General features: G+C 48.8%; 6 protein-coding genes across 6 annotated transcripts; 3 read left to right on the forward strand and 3 right to left on the reverse strand.

Moving 5' to 3' along the window:
• Positions 1 to 1,481: 1,481 nt before the first annotated feature.
• FPRO_03182 (putative glucose-regulated protein 78 of hsp70 family) lies at positions 1,482 to 3,675 on the forward strand (the record flags this gene model as incomplete). The annotated part of the gene is made up of 5 exons (XM_031226634.1): positions 1,482 to 1,616; positions 1,668 to 1,852; positions 1,904 to 2,144; positions 2,195 to 3,439; positions 3,490 to 3,675. The coding sequence occupies 5 exons, from the start codon at positions 1,482 to 1,484 to the stop codon at positions 3,673 to 3,675; spliced, it is 1,992 nt and encodes a 663-aa protein (XP_031077151.1).
• A 911-nt stretch (positions 3,676 to 4,586) lies between these two features.
• On the forward strand, positions 4,587 to 5,909 carry FPRO_03181 (uncharacterized protein; the record flags this gene model as incomplete). Its single annotated transcript, XM_031226635.1, has 1 exon — positions 4,587 to 5,909. The coding sequence occupies one exon, from the start codon at positions 4,587 to 4,589 to the stop codon at positions 5,907 to 5,909; it is 1,323 nt and encodes a 440-aa protein (XP_031077152.1).
• Positions 5,910 to 6,371: 462 nt separating this feature from the next.
• Positions 6,372 to 7,640, forward strand: FPRO_03180 (uncharacterized protein; the record flags this gene model as incomplete). Its single annotated transcript, XM_031226636.1, has 4 exons — positions 6,372 to 6,768; positions 6,818 to 6,987; positions 7,037 to 7,477; positions 7,524 to 7,640. 4 exons carry the CDS (start codon positions 6,372 to 6,374, stop codon positions 7,638 to 7,640), a joined length of 1,125 nt encoding a protein of 374 aa, XP_031077153.1.
• A 106-nt stretch (positions 7,641 to 7,746) lies between these two features.
• FPRO_03179 (putative endonuclease/exonuclease/phosphatase family protein) lies at positions 7,747 to 9,693 on the reverse strand (the record flags this gene model as incomplete). Its single annotated transcript, XM_031226637.1, has 4 exons — positions 7,747 to 8,073; positions 8,121 to 8,938; positions 8,985 to 9,361; positions 9,407 to 9,693. 4 exons carry the CDS (start codon positions 9,691 to 9,693, stop codon positions 7,747 to 7,749), a joined length of 1,809 nt encoding a protein of 602 aa, XP_031077154.1.
• Positions 9,694 to 11,033: 1,340 nt separating this feature from the next.
• Positions 11,034 to 12,136, reverse strand: FPRO_03178 (putative nicotinamide mononucleotide adenylyltransferase; the record flags this gene model as incomplete). The annotated part of the gene is made up of 5 exons (XM_031226638.1): positions 11,034 to 11,231; positions 11,283 to 11,692; positions 11,744 to 11,776; positions 11,823 to 11,866; positions 11,991 to 12,136. 5 exons carry the CDS (start codon positions 12,134 to 12,136, stop codon positions 11,034 to 11,036), a joined length of 831 nt encoding a protein of 276 aa, XP_031077155.1.
• Positions 12,137 to 15,791: 3,655 nt separating this feature from the next.
• On the reverse strand, positions 15,792 to 17,635 carry FPRO_03177 (uncharacterized protein; the record flags this gene model as incomplete). Its single annotated transcript, XM_031226640.1, has 2 exons — positions 15,792 to 16,867; positions 16,915 to 17,635. 2 exons carry the CDS (start codon positions 17,633 to 17,635, stop codon positions 15,792 to 15,794), a joined length of 1,797 nt encoding a protein of 598 aa, XP_031077156.1.
• Between the last annotated feature and the right edge of the window lie 173 nt (positions 17,636 to 17,808).

A 17,808-nucleotide genomic window follows, 5' to 3' on the forward strand; every position in this document is an offset into this window, starting at 1 on the left:
GAGTGTATCTGTTAACATGTGTATCACTTCACAGGCTTGGGGGACATTCCATCAACTGGTGCCTTGACGGGAGCTTGTGGAGACAGAAACATAGAACTACCAGTATAACCCTAGAAGCGATGGCCAAGCAAGTCTACTGCGTGATGCTTTGAAAGATGTGTAGGTTAATTTGTAGAAGTTGCAGTTGAACGAGCGGCGCTTTCTTTATGTCATTTAATATGTTGTATGTGAGTATGATACCCATATTTAGTAGTGCTGCATTACCAAGAGATGTGGGCAAAGCTGGTTACTTGTCATCGTATTCCGCTTTATCTTACTCTTATCCTTCCTTCGTGGCCTTTACTTGGCAACTTATTGTTCTATTTCCCCCCACTACTATGGCCCTTCGGGAAGACAAATGAGCATTCCGAAGACTCCTGTTAACACCAAGAGCATATAAAAATAGCCTAAAGTTAGAAAAGGGAGAAGAGCATCGTGTAGTCCAAAGGGATCATGAGAGTCCATTCATGATGGCTCATGGTTGTCTAGGGTGGCGGGGTAATTTTGGCTCACCCAATCATGACTCAAGGAATCATTCACTTGGGAAAAAGTTCCAACGTGGTCTATCACGTACAACCACTCGGGCAATACCATTGATGCGGATAACCATAATGTACTTCTTGATAGCTCGTCGATGGTGCCTGCGTTAGCGATTGGCGATATTAAGGGATATGAGGATCCTCCGTCATTGTCACACTCATCCAAAAGGACACCTTCGGAGCAAGGCTCCGAACCAGGGCAAGGTTCTGCTGAGAATATTCTCGAAGTAAAGTAAAGAAGCCAACTGTGCTTTCGAGCAAAGGAAGCATCTCAGCCTACAAGGTTCGCCTCAATCTTTGTCACATTTGGTAGAATTAAACCAGGCAGAGGACTCGCATGACTCACGATGCGTAGAAACCTATAGAATAGTTACCCACGCAATGCTTTGTTCCAACACCTTCTTTGCAAATAACTTCAATACTAGAATAGTGATACACAAGTGGCGTCTTACGCAGAGGCCAGCAATGACACACTGTCCCTGTAGATTGAGGCGCTCGGTGTTTAAGGCGCCAGGGTCGACAGCCTTGCCCTAAAACCCTCCAATAACCTCCTTCAAGAGAACTCTGAAATAGCGGCTTGCACAGTGTCTACTTCGGACCCCTGTCACGTGTGGGGAAAGTTGGTTCCATGGTAAAGTATCCTGTAAATCTGGCCTTTTCGTTGATAGTGGACAGCTGTTTTTTTGGTAGACAAGCACCTTACTTAATAAAGTTGTCGGGCTTTCCTTTTCTTCCTTCAGCCATTCAAAGATACCCCCTCTCTCCTCCATACCAAACAATTTGTGCGCAAGGCTCGAGACTCAGAAGCCTCTGCTTTACAATTGATTGATCGCTTTTCTTTTCATTTTTCATTTCAGAGTCTTGTTGCGCCTCCGAAAGCATAGCAACTACAGAGAGCTCATCATGGCTCGTTCAAGGAGCTCGATGGCCCTTGGCCTGGGACTCCTTTGTTGGATCGCCCTCCTCTTCTCTCCTCTGGCCTTCGTCCAGACTGTTCAGGCCGACGAGGTCGATAACTACGGCACCGTTATCGGTATTGTACGTTTACCGCTTCTCGCCCGCTCATCATGACCCCGCTAACTAGCTCAGGATCTTGGAACCACATACAGCTGTGTCGGTGTGATGCAGAAGGGCAAGGTGGAGATTCTCGTCAACGATCAGGGTAACCGAATCACTCCCTCTTACGTCGCCTTCACCGAGGACGAGCGTTTGGTTGGAGACGCCGCCAAGAACCAGGCCGCCGCTAACCCCACGAACACTATCTACGATATCAAGTATGCATACATGAATTCCTCTGATTGCACGGCACAATGCTAACTGTTTAGGCGCCTCATTGGCCGCAAGTACTCCGAGAAGACCCTCCAGGGTGATATCAAGCACTTCCCCTTCAAGGTCGTCAACCGTGATGACCGTCCCGTCGTCCAGGTCGAGGTTGATGGCGCTAAGAAGCAGTTCACTCCTGAGGAGATCTCTGCTATGGTTCTTGGCAAGATGAAGGAGGTCGCTGAGGGCTACCTCGGTAAGAAGGTCACCCACGCCGTCGTTACCGTCCCCGCCTACTTCAACGTAAGTTTGACTTTCTCTTCCGAGCTGACCAGCCGGCTAACTTTCCACAGGACAACCAGCGACAGGCTACCAAGGATGCCGGTATCATTGCCGGTCTCAACGTTCTCCGAATCGTCAACGAGCCCACCGCCGCCGCTATCGCCTACGGTCTTGACAAGACCGATGGTGAGCGACAAATCATCGTTTACGATCTCGGTGGTGGTACCTTCGATGTCTCCCTTCTCTCTATTGATGACGGCATCTTCGAGGTCCTGGCTACCGCTGGTGACACCCATCTCGGTGGTGAGGATTTCGATCAGCGAGTCATCAACTACTTCGCCAAGCAGTACAACCAGAAGAACAACGTCGACATTACCAAGGACCTCAAGGCCATGGGTAAGCTCAAGCGTGAGGCCGAGAAGGCCAAGCGTACTCTGTCTTCTCAGAAGAGCACCCGCATTGAGATCGAGGCTTTCCACAACGGCAAGGACTTCTCCGAGACCCTTACCCAGGCCAAGTTCGAGGAGCTCAACATTGACCTCTTCAAGAAGACCATGAAGCCTGTTGAGCAGGTTCTCAAGGACGCCAAGCTCAAGAAGTCCGATGTTGACGACATCGTCCTCGTCGGTGGTTCTACCCGTATCCCCAAGGTTCAGCAGCTCATTGAGGACTTCTTCAACAAAAAGGCTTCCAAGGGCATCAACCCCGATGAGGCTGTTGCATTCGGTGCTGCGGTCCAGGCCGGAGTCCTTTCCGGTGAGGAGGGTACTTCTGGTGTCGTCCTCATGGATGTCAACCCCTTGACCCTTGGTATTGAGACCACCGGTGGAGTCATGACTAAGCTGATTCCCCGTAACACCGCTATCCCTACCCGCAAGAGCCAGATCTTCTCTACCGCTGCTGATAACCAGCCCGTGGTCCTGATCCAGGTCTTTGAGGGTGAGCGATCTCTTACCAAGGATAACAACATCCTCGGCAAGTTCGAGCTTACTGGCATTCCTCCCGCTCCTCGCGGCGTGCCTCAGATCGAGGTCTCTTTCGAGCTCGACGCCAACGGTATCCTCAAGGTCTCTGCCCACGATAAGGGCACCGGCAAGCAGGAGTCTATCACTATCACCAACGATAAGGGCCGTCTTACCCCAGAGGAGATCGAGCGCATGGTCGCCGAGGCTGAGAAGTACGCCGAGGAGGACAAGGCTACCCGTGAGCGCATTGAGGCCCGAAACGGCCTCGAGAACTACGCCTTCTCTCTCAAGAACCAGGTCAACGACGAGGAGGGTCTTGGTGGCAAGATCGAGGAGGAGGACAAGGAGACTGTAAGTTCTTTCGTTGCTCGTACTAGAAATGCATATACTAACTTTTACAGATCCTCGAGGCCGTCAAGGAGACCAACGAGTGGCTCGATGAGCACGGTGCTGACGCTACCGCTGAGGACTTCGAGGAGCAGAAGGAGAAGCTTTCCAACGTCGCTTACCCTATCACCTCCAAGATGTACCAGGGCGCCGGTGGCGCTGGTGCCGAGCAGGATGACAACATCCATGATGAGCTTTAAATGCATAGACTGACATTTGGGAAAAGAAAATAAATGAACTCCTTGTTTCGGTGTTTGGTTGGAGCTGGGATGCGCAGGATGTAAAGTAGATAGCGCAATATCATGATTTTCAGCCAACCTCGTGTCGAATCTGCCGTTGAGTAACAATCGTGTGTGCCTAGCCCATCCATGTCGACGTTAATGTCAGATTTGATGTCTATCAATACAAAACTTGGCAGGTCAAAGGGCGACACAATGTAGAGCTGCATGGCTCTTCAAAGGTCTCTTCACTTTAGATCTAGCCTGTAACTAGTACGGTGTTTGGCTTGACGTTTACAATGACTCCCCTTTCCAGAGCGCTTTGTCAAAGAATTGAGGTAACCTTACACCCTAGTACTGAGAATCGTAGCCCAAATTCTTGGTTAAGCCAAGTAGTTAGGGTTAACATTAATGTGCCAAAGGTAAGGTACCTACGGAATAGTAAATCACAGACTGGCCAAACCTTTTCATGAGGAACCTTAATTATCCCTGCAGTGATCATGATGTATTAAACATGAGAGAAACCAGTGTCACCAGAGCGCATTTCGCGCATCAAGTCTCACAATTTTCTTTGTCTAATTCACCAATTTTATCTTTGTAGATATCAGCTTCTCCTAAGTGCTGCTGTGCTTGTGAAGGTCCAAGGTGTCACTGGCAGGACGAACACGACAGTGCCAGGCACCTTAACAATAACAAAACGACGCATGATTGTATTGACAGTGTTTCTCTACCGTTGCATTTTCTCGACAACGCATTCCTGATACATTTGGTTTCCCGCAGCGTAACTGTGACCTTCATTTGTATTGAACCATTCATTCAAACACCATCCATTCACGGCTTCGAAAGGGTCCCCAAAGAATCATTTCGATAACTTACCGTATACAATCCTGACGATGGCGATCCGGGGTAACGACTTCATGAAGTCGCTAGAAGATCTTTTCTCTGAAGCTGGCGCTAAGGGCCGTGACGCGAAAACCGAGTTTATACACCTGCGTAGCAGCCTCATTGGCTACATCGCTACTACGAGCGGCCACGGTTTGACGACTGCCAGAGCCCGAGCGAAATATAATCTCAAGTTCACTGATGGGACTGAACCCGAGACGCACATTGCCTTCTTCCCGTCGAGCCACGATATTACCGAGAAACGCCCTCAGTTGGAGGCTGCAACCACTGCGGAGGAGTTTATTAGCATCATTGGCACCGTCTTCAGTGAACAGAGGAGCCGAAGTCGCAAAAAGAAGAGATCCAGTAGAAAAAGATACAATGCCAGTCCCCCGGAAAGTCCTATGAACAATGCCCAGAAACGCCTTGAGGCAGAGGCTGCGAACAAGGCTCTGTCAACACCTGATGACAGCCCAAGAAAACGGATCAAGCTAAACACAAACAAGAATAAGAGCGATGTCTCCGAACCTGCAGTTTTCAGCACTGCACATCAGTCAAAAGATAAGACTCCCACTCAGGTTCCCAGTCCTGAGGATACGGTTGACGATGACGGCGCCAGCGTGCTGGGCCCTATGGATATTGATTCTGGCGCTACCTCGTCTCAAGGCAAGGTAGAAGAGGTGAACGGGGAACAGAACACAGTTGAGGGGCAAAACAACCATGGCTCTGCTGCCCAATGGCCTTTACAAGATCGAGATGATACCCGCATGAACGATGCCGACACCGAGAGTTTACCAGCATATTGCAGGTCGGATATTCTCGAAGTTGTCACAGCCGTGGAGGGCATTGAAGAGCACCAGTGGAAAGACTTCAAACCCAAGCTTCTCGAGATGCTGGGTCAGATGCACAAGGAGCCAACACCAGAACACCATGAAAAGGCACTGAAGCGTCTAAGTATAGCAATTGCCCAGACGGAGCAAGAGAGGTCTCTTATTCCCGTCGAAGCCTGGAAGAGGTACGAGGAAAAGCTTACAGATGAAACGAAGAAGGGGTTGTTTGATTGCTTGTGGTCTAGAAGGCTCTTCAAGGTCGGCAAGATCATTTACCTACCAGAGGAAGAGGCTGCCATGGAGAGCCAGTGCTGGAAGCGCCTCAAGGCCGCAGCCCGTATATGTGCGATCCTGATCGAAATGACTGCCAAACCAGAGGAACAGGAGAACCAGAAGGATACCGACATGTGGCTTATTGAGAAACTTAGAGACATAAGCTTTCTGGAGAAACTTTTTGCATGCAAGGACCGACTTGGGGCGATCAGGGGACCAGGGAGAGATTGAGTGATATGAGGGCACTGGTGACAAGAAGCAGAGCCTGGATATAAGAGAAGCCAAACTTGTCGTCGAGTTGGCTCGTCAGTTGGTTCAAGGAAACTCGATGAATTATGCCTTATACGATATAATAGCCGAGGTCATTAATTAGGCCGAAAACGAAGACGATATAGTGTCTGAATTGAAAGATTGCTTGTTTTCTGAAGTTTCATATGACTTGTATTGGCAGAGACATAAATAATATGTCTCTGTGAGACGGGGAACGAGAACAAGTACATGGACGGACGCATCTTACTATTGACACGTGACTCTTCTATTGACTCACGTGAACTCGCGTCTCGAATCGCGTCGGCAGGCGCGATAATGCGAATGACGACATGACCTTCCTTTCTCTGTTCAAGAATATCCATTGACACCACTAGTGGCACTAGTATCCAACCCTTTCATTGCCAAAACCACAGCATTTGCAACATGCCACCTCGAAAGCGTCCCGCAGAGGAAATCACCAGCAGTCGGCGAAGCTCGAGGAGGGTTTCCACCACTAAAAGTCAATACTTCGAAGGCAGTGAGGATACAGAAGAAAGTGATGTACCACCGCCAAAGAAGCGTGGGAGACCGCCAAAGAAGCAGGCCAAGAAAGAAGAATCCGAAGAGCCCTACGAAGATGAGCTAGCGCATGAACCAGAAGAAGAAGAGGAGGAGGAGGGGGATGATGATGACGAGGATGCCCCCCCAAAAGTTACTATCATTCCATTGGAGAAGTTGAGAGACACAGATGGTGTAGAATATGAAGATTTCAAATTACACAAGAATACAATGTTGTTCTTGCGAGACCTCAAAGCCCACAACCAGAGACCTTGGCTGAAGTGTAAGAAGCCGACCTTCACTCATTGCTAAATCATTACTGACATGTACAGCGCATGATGGAGAATATCGTCGCGCGTTGAAGGATTGGAACTCCTTTGTTGAATGCGCATCCGAAACCGTTATGGCAGCCGATGAAACGATTCCCGAGCTTCCCATCAAGGACGTCATTTTTCGAATCCATAGAGACATTCGGTTCAGTAAAGATCCTACACCATACAAGGTACGGAGCCAATTGATCTAAAGTACAGTAGGAAATGCTAAAGTTATAGCCTCACTTCTCCGCTGCGTGGTCTCGAACTGGTCGCAAAGGTCCGTACGCCTGTTACTATATCCACTGTGAGCCTAAAAGGTCTTTCATCGGTGGTGGTCTTTGGTGTCCCAGTGGCGACCAAATGCAGAAACTCCGCGCAAGCATTGACGAACGACCAAATCGATGGCGTCGCGCACTCAACGACGAGCCCTTTAAGCGCATGTTCTTGCCAAAAGCTGCCAACAAATCCGATCCTAACGCGGCGTTACTTGCTTTTGCGGAAAAGAACAAGGAGAACGCGCTTAAAACTAAGCCAAAAGGCTTCACGGCAGAACATCGTGATATTGCGCTGTTGAAGTTGAGGAACTTTACTGTTGGAACACAGATAGACGACAATATCTTCTACCAGGATAATGCCCAGGAGAAGATCAGCGAGATTATACGCCCTATGGTTGGATATGTAAGTCATGTGTCAATGTCATTGCTGAACAAGCTGACAAGCTTAGGTTTCATTTTTGAATAGTATCGTTATGCCGGATCCTGGCCAAGATGATGAAAGTGACGAAGATGAGGATGAAGGAGAAGAAGAACCTAACAATGACGAAGACAGTAGCGAGGACTAGTCAAAACCCATGGCCATGATACACCCATTTGGTAAAATCTATGTTTAGGGATGATGCAAGCGGATCTAACTGCCTATTTATATAATCATATGCTTTATCATTTCATCTAACACAGATCAAACATAGCAACGCTAGGGTCGTGATCGCTGACCTCACCAGCCGTGTTCTGCCAAGTGTTGATATGCAGATGCTCATACTTGATGCTCCTGCGCAACTCCTTGCTGATATACATATGATCCAGAGCCTGGCAGTTGCTGTCAAAGAGATATGTGTATCGCTCTGTCTCAGGGATCTTGGCAGCCTCATCAACATCAACAAGACCGGATGTCTTAACGAAAGTCTGGAGGGGTGCAACGGCGGCGAATTCGTTAAAGTCACCGGCGGCAATGACGTGAGCCTTTTTATCCTTCTTGAGGATCTCGGCAATAAAGTTCTACAAGTTGTCAGCTGGATTTTATGCATAATGGGATTCATACTTACAGCAGTAATTTCGGATTGCTTGGTGCGTTTCTCGACGCCCTTGTTCACAGGAGTGCGAGCATCGCCATGCAGGGAAGTCGAGCCACCCTTACTGCCAAAGTGGACGTTGACAGTAAAGAAGGACTTCTTTGTACCCTTGACAGGCTTCCACTCAGCCACAAGAGGCTTGCGGCTGTCATCCCAGGCAGGGTTGGCAGGGTCAATTCGTCCAGGGTTGTACTTGAGTGATGGGCCATCGACAACGGCGTTGACGTCGTTAGGGCCGCCTTGATTGGGCTTGACGAGCTCAACTCTATCAGGACGGTAGAGATAGGCTTGGCGAATGTTACCACCGGGCTGACCACCATCCTCGTTGTTGTCAGGCTCGACCTCGGCCCACTCGTAAACAACACCGCTGGACTCCTCGATGCCATCAGCCAGAGCAGCGAGAGTCTGGTTGGCAGAAACAACACCATCATTGGTAGCGCCACTGTTATCCTGAACTTCTTGGAGGAAAAGCAGGTCAGGTGTTCGCAACTTCTCAACGATCTGCTTGATGACGAGAGGCAAGTGAGCAGATGCAGGGTTGAGGTTCTCGGTGTTATAGTCTGCAACTGTAATGCCCTTACAAGATCCCTTGCTGGTGAAGCTGACGGCAGGGTGTTCAGCGTTGGAAGGCTTACTGACCTTGGTGGCAGTCAGGGGAAGAATGCGATAGAAGCCAAAGGCGTAGGAGACCACGCCAGTGATGTCACCAACATAGTCGCCGAGCTTAGTGTCACTAGGGTTCTTGGTGCCATCGAGAGGTGAGCCGACGATGATGGCCTCAGGGTTAGCATCTAGATTGTTAGCCAAGGAAGCACTTCAGATTGAGGCTTTACATACCGCTGCCGACCATGGTAAGACCACCATGCTTGTTCAGACCAGAAACCTTCCAGTTGCCCCGGACCCAGAAATCGCCAAAGTTGTTGGGTCGGCTGAGAGCATACGCCTTAGGGACAGTGACAAGCTCACCAACCAGGCTCTCCCAAAAGTCAAGACCGTATGTGTTAGGCTGCAGTTTGGGGTTGGACACCGAGATGAGAGACTCGTTGTTAGGAACAGCAAAAACATTGCCATCATCAAGCTTGGAGAATTGCTTTCCAGGAGGGTTACCGGTGTCCTTGCCAATAACCTTGGGCTTGAATTTGTTGTCAGAGGACTTTACAACAATGTTCTTGGGAGAAGAGATCTCAGTGAGATAGACATAGTCTTTGTTGGACCTGACTATGTCAGCAATGATTCATGCTTGAGTTGATGAAACTCACCTGTACTCCTCAACGAGACCATCGAGTGTGACGATATCTCCCACGGAGACGCTGCTCACAGCCGACTTGCCAAAGATGTACAGTCCCTCGGAAGTAGCTGAGTTACGATCAGGCTTAGTTGATCGCAGATAAAAGCCAGAGCTGCCAACAGCCGTGACGAGGCCCTCTACACCAGTGACATTCTTGCCAGCGTAGGAAGAGAGATAGCTGTTGCCATTGATCTCAGCAATAGTCAACGCCGCAGCCAGAGGGTTGATGAGGGAAGAGACGAGGAATTGAAGCTTCATGATGAAGATGAGTTGAGAAGCACTTGAACTGCCCTGCTCTCAAAAAAAGATCGACAGGGCCGTCCTCAGCTATTTGTATTCACGATAGCCTTCAGGACTTGGGTTACCTACCTATCCTGGGTCTACTCCAATTTGGCCCCGGCGCAAAAGACCCAAAAGGTCACCGAAATCGATTCCGCGCTGAGTTCTCTCCCCTTGGCAAAAGGTCTATCCCTATAATTTGCCATGGCCATAACCGTCCAGTATCGCCGCCAAGCCTCCAAATGCCCTATCGATCTGGCACGTTTATCTATGCGCCAAATCGGAGGTGGCCAGTCAGCGTCGGTTGCGCGACCGCGGGGGGTTCACGCTTTGCCCTTTTTTGCAGGTCCCTTTTGTAGCTTTGGAGGCCTTGTTGCTCTTTCGTCTTGGCCCCTGTAAATCATCAGCAGATTGGAAACACTCATTGGTTGGCTTTGTCCTCGTGCAATCTTGCCAGAGAAAGAAGGAGCCGGAGATATTGTCTCAGGGAGCTATCTTCCGTCCGTTAAAGGACGGAAGACTTGGCAGCTCGTAGGAATTGCGGCAGTTGATTTATTATTCGTCCAATCGAAATCACTCAGGTTCCAGGCCACAGCCATTGAAAATCAATAAATTGGATCATTGGTCCCAGTGATGTGAACGGGTATCTATCCTGCTAAAACTCCATATGTCGGCTACCCGACTGGTTCTCTATAAAATCATGGCTTGCCAGCCAACAAGCTTAAACTTAAGGCTCTTTTTAAACCAAGGCAACAAAACAAGACTATCGAAGCGGGCCGAGGTAACTCCAATTAAAGACCTACAATTTGTCCTCAATCTCTAGGACACGTGCATATCAATAGTCGGAGACCTCCGACGAACCCGGCGAGTTGCTAGGCATGGATAGTAACAGATTGGGCGCAAGATAGCGGGATGCCCCGTCTTTGTATGCCTCAATTGATGGAAATATCTCCGCTCAAAAGTGCGCTCTATCCAACCGCTAATACAAAGCAGGTTGCGTCAAGAGCGACGTCCTGTCATTAAGGAAAGTGAAAAGTCCACCTCCTCATCACCACGCCTTCTGTATTCCACACTCGATGCATTTAGGACAACTCAATCATTGTGGTCCATTGTGATGACCAACATTGATCCTTTGACCCTGAAAATCGCAACGATTCAAACATCAGATCAGAAGCTGTTCTCGTTTACAGCCTGGGCTCTGGTCTTTATGTCGTGAGCTCTCAATGATTCGGTTACCATGCTCAAAGCTCGGCAGCTGTATCGGGACCGATGTCTGGGTGGGGTACTGGTTCTATCTTTTACCGTAATGACGGAGATAATCAACCAGTACTGGTGCCGGCATCGGGCCCATTCGTGATGGCCTTCTCCTTGCCCTTCGAGTCAGGCATATCGAGATCGCGATAAAGATTATTCTCGAAAATATAGCTCACTACAAGATCAGGAATCAAGTAGTCAATCGACATGTTACGTTTGAGTAATAGGCGAATCTTGGTGCTACTGATGTCATTGGTAACGACCTGTGCTATCGTTAGTATCACAATACCGGCACAATGATTCAAGCAACATACCTGACGAATTATGTGAATATTCTTCTCCCATTGCTTCAGATTTGCCAGGGTTGAATCAATTTCAGTTCCTGTACGCTCCAAAGCAAAAACGCCATAGTTGCCCAGGATGTGGTCAAGGTCACGTTCATCCCACACACCAGGGGTCGACATGGTCTGGATTAGATCGAGGCCAGCAAGAAGCACAATGCGGCAGCGCTTTCGAGTTCCGTCAGTGCATTCAACACCGCCCATGACCTCGTTGATCTCATAGTCAAAGTGATCAAGCACTTTGGCAGTTGGGATGTAAGTTGGGCTCTCAGCTTCCCAGGGGTCGACCATTAGCCACTTAGAGCTATTTTCGGTCGCAAGCCTACACATCTCAATCCGATGATGAGCAGGAGCAAGGCCCTTCTTTTTGTAGGCATCGCTGACTGATATCTGGTTAGTTCAGGTATGTTTCATATGGTAGGATATTCACTTACCAGGACTCAAAAAACCTGCAACAACTTCGAAATCTGATCATGTCAGCGATGCTTCAGAAGCAATGAGCGCGCAACCTACTCTCATTGTGAGCATGGTCCCGAGCCATGGGGAACATCCGAAGGCTGCTCATAAGTCAGCGAATGCTTGTCCAAATATTGACAAATTTCATGATTGCCCAATTATCGAGAGCGTCGATCTTGATCGGATGATCTGCTAAAAGAGCCAGAATCATTAGGGTAAGCTTACTGGAGATACGTGATTGGGCTGAAAGAGCCGCAAGCAACGAGACATAGCGGAGTTTTGTCTGGAGGGCATGATCGCTGGAAGCGGTGCGAGGGAAAGACATAATCCTCCCTCGTGTGCTCCTTAACGTATTGGTAGTCGCAAGCCATTTCGACTGTTGTTGTGTAGTTGATATCGGTTTCTGAGATGAGAGTGGCGGGTTGAGCGGAACGAGGGGTTTCGCGATCCGATGAGCAACAGCGGCCGGCGCCGGTAGAGTTGACGGCGAACGGAAGCGAGGGGCACGGCAGTATCGGCGCAGAGACCGAATTACGACCGACTTTTTGAAAATGGGCAGATTCGACTAGTTGCGGTGATTGAAATCTCCGAGATTATCAGGCGACGGTTGAAATAGAGACGTGGCAACTTTGCGATTGCTGTTGACTTAATACTGCGCAAGTCTGGCGAAATGGATAGGCGGGCGGCGATGGCGGGGGTTCCGAAATCAGCGAGTATTGCACGTATTATGATGATACAGTAAGAGTTTCGCAGGTATTATCGCTTATTGGGTTGAGGCTGTTGGCGTATAGAGAGGGGTCGTGTAAGTGAATGAGTGAGAGTGTTCGTCTGGGCGGGAATAGAGAAGAAGATGGAAGAGGGAAGTTAGAGTAGAAGAAAGAAGGTTTTCCTTAAGGCTCTTCTGCGAGAATTGGATTCAAATCTCCAGGCAGGGCAGGCAGGCATAGGCAAAGGATGGTGGGCAAGTGCTGGGCTGCGCGTGCGCCGAGATCCATTGCCTAGCAAGGGAAAATGTGGGACTACAGAGGGAATAGACTCCTGTGCTGAGCATTGTGGTAGGTCAGATTCAGGCCTGCTAAAGAGTCCGAAGCCTTTCGAACACCCCAGTCACGAATCTTGGACATCCTACCTTAGGTAGGTACCTACTAAGCCTGCCAGTAACTCAACTGAACCCCCATGCGAGGTACTGAGCGCACAAGCACCCACAAAATACGAAAGTCCAGGCCTTTGACGCACCATTCGCACGCCATCAACCTCAGTGGAGTGCAACAAAGCCACTGTCTTTGTTGTGTTGCAATTGTTTTGCTCTGGTTGTTGAAGATTTTACACCTGGTGACGCCTGGAATGGTTAGTTTCCCCAATTGGCTCGTTCCCAATTCCCATAAACTACAACACTGGGAACCTCCATTTGTGCCACGATTCCCTTACCATCGAACTCTTTGAGGTTTTTCTCTCTCTCTAATCTTCACCCGTGCTTGGACTTGCTCGCTTCAAAGGAAGTCTTGATTACTCACTAAATCATTCACGTTCTAACTGTTAGTGGCGGGGTATGACGACGGCGATCTGAGCCACTCCACCAAGCCGGCTCGAGGGAACGTGATACAGGGACAGAGGGACATCAGTAGCAGCAGCATGAACCTAAGCTCTACGGTAGCACCAATAGGTTCCCCTGCAAAGTTGCATTGTCGGCCTTGGTCTGTCTTAAAACCGAAGCTCATCGCGTTGGTCTCTGGAGCTGTGCTGCATGCCGATAGCTCTCAATAGGTAAATCAGCATGGTTATTAACCGTACAGCTACAAATCATAGCTTCCGTAAATCTTCAACATGCAGACCAAACTCAAAGCAAGATATCTCGGCATGCTATGATGATCTGCTCCGTTTACAACTGACCGGAATTTGCCATTCTCAGAGATTGGCCTGTCTTCCAGTCTGACTTCATTGCTCTGCCACGAATATGTCTTTGTAAGCACCATGAATCAATCAGATTGCATACCGACGGCAATCACTTTCTCCAATCCCTGTCAGGAAATGCGGGGTGACTCTAGCTATCTTTGATTGTCAGAACTCCTACGCTGAAGGTTTCTCGATTGACAATTACATAAATGATTGGCATAACTGTGTGATCTTTAGTAAGTTGAGCCGGCGGTGTCTTGAGCCGCCACGATCAGCATTGAGATTATTATCCATTAAATCTCTCAAACAGCAACTTATTATATAGTCAAAGCTCTATTGCTGCAGCTGACTCCACGCTCATCCCTGGGGCATATAAACATGGATGTGCTTGGAGCTCCAAACGAGCTTTCTCCACCACTCTCAACGGCGTTGTACTGTTGACTCGTGATTCAAAAATGCACCGCTTCTCAAATTTAGCACAGCCAATTCGCATGCTGTGACTTTAGAGGGAAAATCAGATCATGGTCTCTTAAGAATATGGATAATCTACGTACATGTCGTGCCCTTGGCGGAGAAGTAGGAGAAACCTCAACGACATTAACTAGTTTTTCGCTATTTTGATTGCCATCGAACCACCAGTCTCATTCTCAAGAGACGATAGAAGCTGTAGAGTCAAAATGGACTTCCTGTGCCTTCAGCCAAGTCCTAACATGAGCTCAATCTTGTCTTTAAATCCGTAGCTGAACTATCGAAAGTCACAGACAATAATATTCCACGCCAAGAATTCGTATTAACACCAGGTATTTTCTCTTTTGGCCAGACGGTTTCAAACGACAGCTCGCCTCGATACTAGTCAGACGCCGAGAAAACGCACATGTCTCTGAGCTACTTAGCGGACCAATTGATACTTTTGGAGGGAGTCGAAAGAGGTCCACTGTGCCCCCGGCTTGAAGCTCCTTTCTGCCACGATAGTGCTGCGATGGATTCATTTTAGCCTGTCCGTTTTAGGTGAGTGAGTGATGGGGGTCCGGAATCGCATTTCCTTGCGCCGACAGCGGACCAGCTTGCAAATTCTCGGAAACTCGGTGTCATCACTGTCAATATTTTATCCGAGGAAATAGAGGTATTTTGCTGTTCTTGGGGGGAAAACCATTCGTGTGGATATAGTCGAGACACAGGGCAGTGATTTGAAGCCTGCTGTTTCTGGGAGGATATGTCAATAAGAAGAACCGCTTTGAGCGACTTCGGGACCATTGGAAGGAGGATATCCACCAGGGGTCAACAATTGGGGCAATTCATAGTAGAAGTTTTCACTTTCAGACTCTCTTGGTTCGTGGTGGCGTTTCTGAGAATTATGAGAACCCTCCTAGTTACAGTATGAAAGAAAAGAAGAAAGACGCCGTGACAGCCTATTACAACCTGAGTTTTCTCATACATAAGAGGCTATAAAGTTCTACGATCAGGCGCATTTGCTCACAAGATTAGAAGTTTGGCCTTACTCTATGCCCAAGTTGACGAAATTTACAAGGGATACCTCTCACACCTTTTCGGACCCCGAGACCTTCATCCACTGTTAGCCAGACCAAGGGAAAGCCAAATGTTCCACTTGAGCTTAATAATATCAGATTTATAAGTCTCTCCGCCATATACAAAGAACCTCAAGTGCGGATCCGCATCGGGTGTGGGACAAAGCGTAACTCCCGGTTCCCGAGCATGTTGAACATGCGGGGAAACGAGTTCGATTAGATGACTACAGAGGTAGCCTTTACCAATTTATTCTCAATTCAGGAGATTCTCGTAGGACAGCCAAGTTTTGTTTTCATTTGATGATTTGAAATACGCGGCGTTGGTCTGCTTTGCCAGGTCTACATATGCTCTCGGCGAGACGCTGATGGAGATCAAGTTCAGTTCAAGAAGCTCAGCTCTTCTCCTCAACCCCAGACTTGACTAACTCGGCAGTGGAACGCTCCCCGCAACTAGAGGCAAACTTCAGGGAACATGGGGTTTGACCCTACGGTACTTCTTCAACTGTCCTTTGCACCGCCGTAAGCTAACATGAACCTCCGGCGGGCCGAGGTCTGAGACATGTTCTCAGGGAAGCAGGAAAGTACTTCAATTTGTATGCTACAGTCCTTAATATCCAAAGTCCTCCCAGACAACCTTCTCTCCCAGCAACCAGCCTTCCAGAGCAGCCAGCAGAGCTGGTGCTGTGCACAGAAAGAAACGGGCGTTTTGGCCCTTGAACCTCTCGACATCATCAGCGCCTATTCGTCGCTTTACTACCCGTGTCCCAGCTCGCTCGGCGTCCTCCAACAAGTCCTGCTTGTCCGGTTGACCAGTGAGGAAGAGTGTAGTCACATTTGACAGCCCTGGAGTTCTTATGAACGTGTCACTCGCGAGTGGTAAGTCCTCGTAGCGTAGAGTCCAGAGCAGGGCAAATGGAGCTTTGTGTTGAAGTACAGCTGGTGCTTGTGCAAGCACAGGCGTAATTCCAACACCAGCGGCGATAAAGACAGATTGAGGGCCATTTGATTCCAAAGGGATGCGGAAACCCTCTTCACCGCCAAAGCCAATCACTGGTATCTCCAAAGGCACACGAGGATTATGCTTTCTAAGGAAGTTCGTTACCGGACCATGTTTCCTCGTTGTGATTTGTACCTCTTTATTGTTGTCTGGTGGGCTTGACACAGTGAACGTTCTGACATAGTCATCGTTGATACTTTGAGGATCGTGATCGGCCATATGACTGTAGCCATTCGACACTTCCTGCTCAAAGTCCAAGGTGATGTACTGTCCTGCATGCCATGCATTGATAGGCTTTGTCGAAGAGAGCTCAAAGGTGTATCGATCAATGGACGGCGTCAGAACTTCACGCTTAGTCAAGCTTGCCGTGATACCATTAGATGAGGCCTCGGCAATATGTGCATCATGTTCTGAGAGCAAGTGGCGGACAGGAGGGTTGTAAGGCGAGTACTCGCCCAGTGCACCTCGGAAAGGCAGTCCCGACTTGACGAACTTTGCGGCAGTAATTGAGATCTTGACCGCAAGTTTTGTTCTTGCAAGATAGGAAGAAGCCTCATTGCCAACAAGTATTGATGCGCTGCCTGTGGCGTAAAGAACGTTGGCTGTGTTGTAATCTGGAATAGCGATGCCAACTAGTGGATTCACTCTGAAGTTGCCGAGTGTTTGATATAGTCTATTGCCAGAGACTGATACTTCATTAGTGTTGTTCATAATATAGGAATATCAAACTCACACTCTGGATATATCAGTTCCAACCCATCGTCTTCGTTCTTGATGATCCTCATGAACCCAGGACTTCCTCCGCGATGATTTGTATCCATTGTGACCCCATTTGTGCTCGACAAGAAGAACATGTCTGCCGCTGCAACCAGATCTAGGGCCTCCTGCGACAGGGGTAGCTTGTCTGAGACAAGCTCTGGTGCCATCTCATTAGGCACAATATCCTTCTTGTTGAGATATTTCGGACAGTTGCCCAGACTCTCGGTTACAGCCATGGCCATCTGTACTGCTTTGCCTCCCTCAACTGTGGCACCAGCAATCATGTTTCCTACCAGCTTCACGCGATCTCTGGTCTCCAGGTCGATAGACAATCCTGCCATTCCCTTTCCTTCACCTTCGTTTGGCCTGTTAATGACGCCTTGTTTCACCCCTTCATCATCAATCCCGTCCCACAGAGCTCTAAAAACAGGGTCATGGCTAGCATCAACCGAGCTGTTGAACGCCAGTACGCCTTCAGCTACTGGCCTTGCAAATCCCCGATCTCCGCCCCATACTGTCGTCCATGGGCGACCCTCGCTATCCAGCGTTCCGAGGGCTACCAAAGGCGACTGCATCACTCGCATGCCATACTGGGGAGCTAAACCTGGAAACGTTGGGTTTCCTCTTGTAGGGACTTTGAGTTGCTTTTGCACGGCTAGTTCGCCATCGTGCCATTCTGATGTCGCCGAGGGCATGTTGTTCTCGATAAAGGATCCGTATAATTGTAGTAAATGACTTTGAAATGCGTATTGTAAGCTCAGTGCAAGACTGTGAAAGAGAGTGCTCAGAAGAAATAGCTTGGTCATGCCGCCCTATAAGTCCTCTGACTTAGTCAATTCTCTGTCATCAGTGTATGTCAGCAACCAAG

Source organism: Fusarium proliferatum (assembly GCF_900067095.1).
Source record: "Fusarium proliferatum ET1 genome assembly, contig: FPRO_scaffold002, whole genome shotgun sequence".
NCBI classification, from domain to species: Eukaryota; Fungi; Ascomycota; class Sordariomycetes; order Hypocreales; family Nectriaceae; genus Fusarium; species Fusarium proliferatum.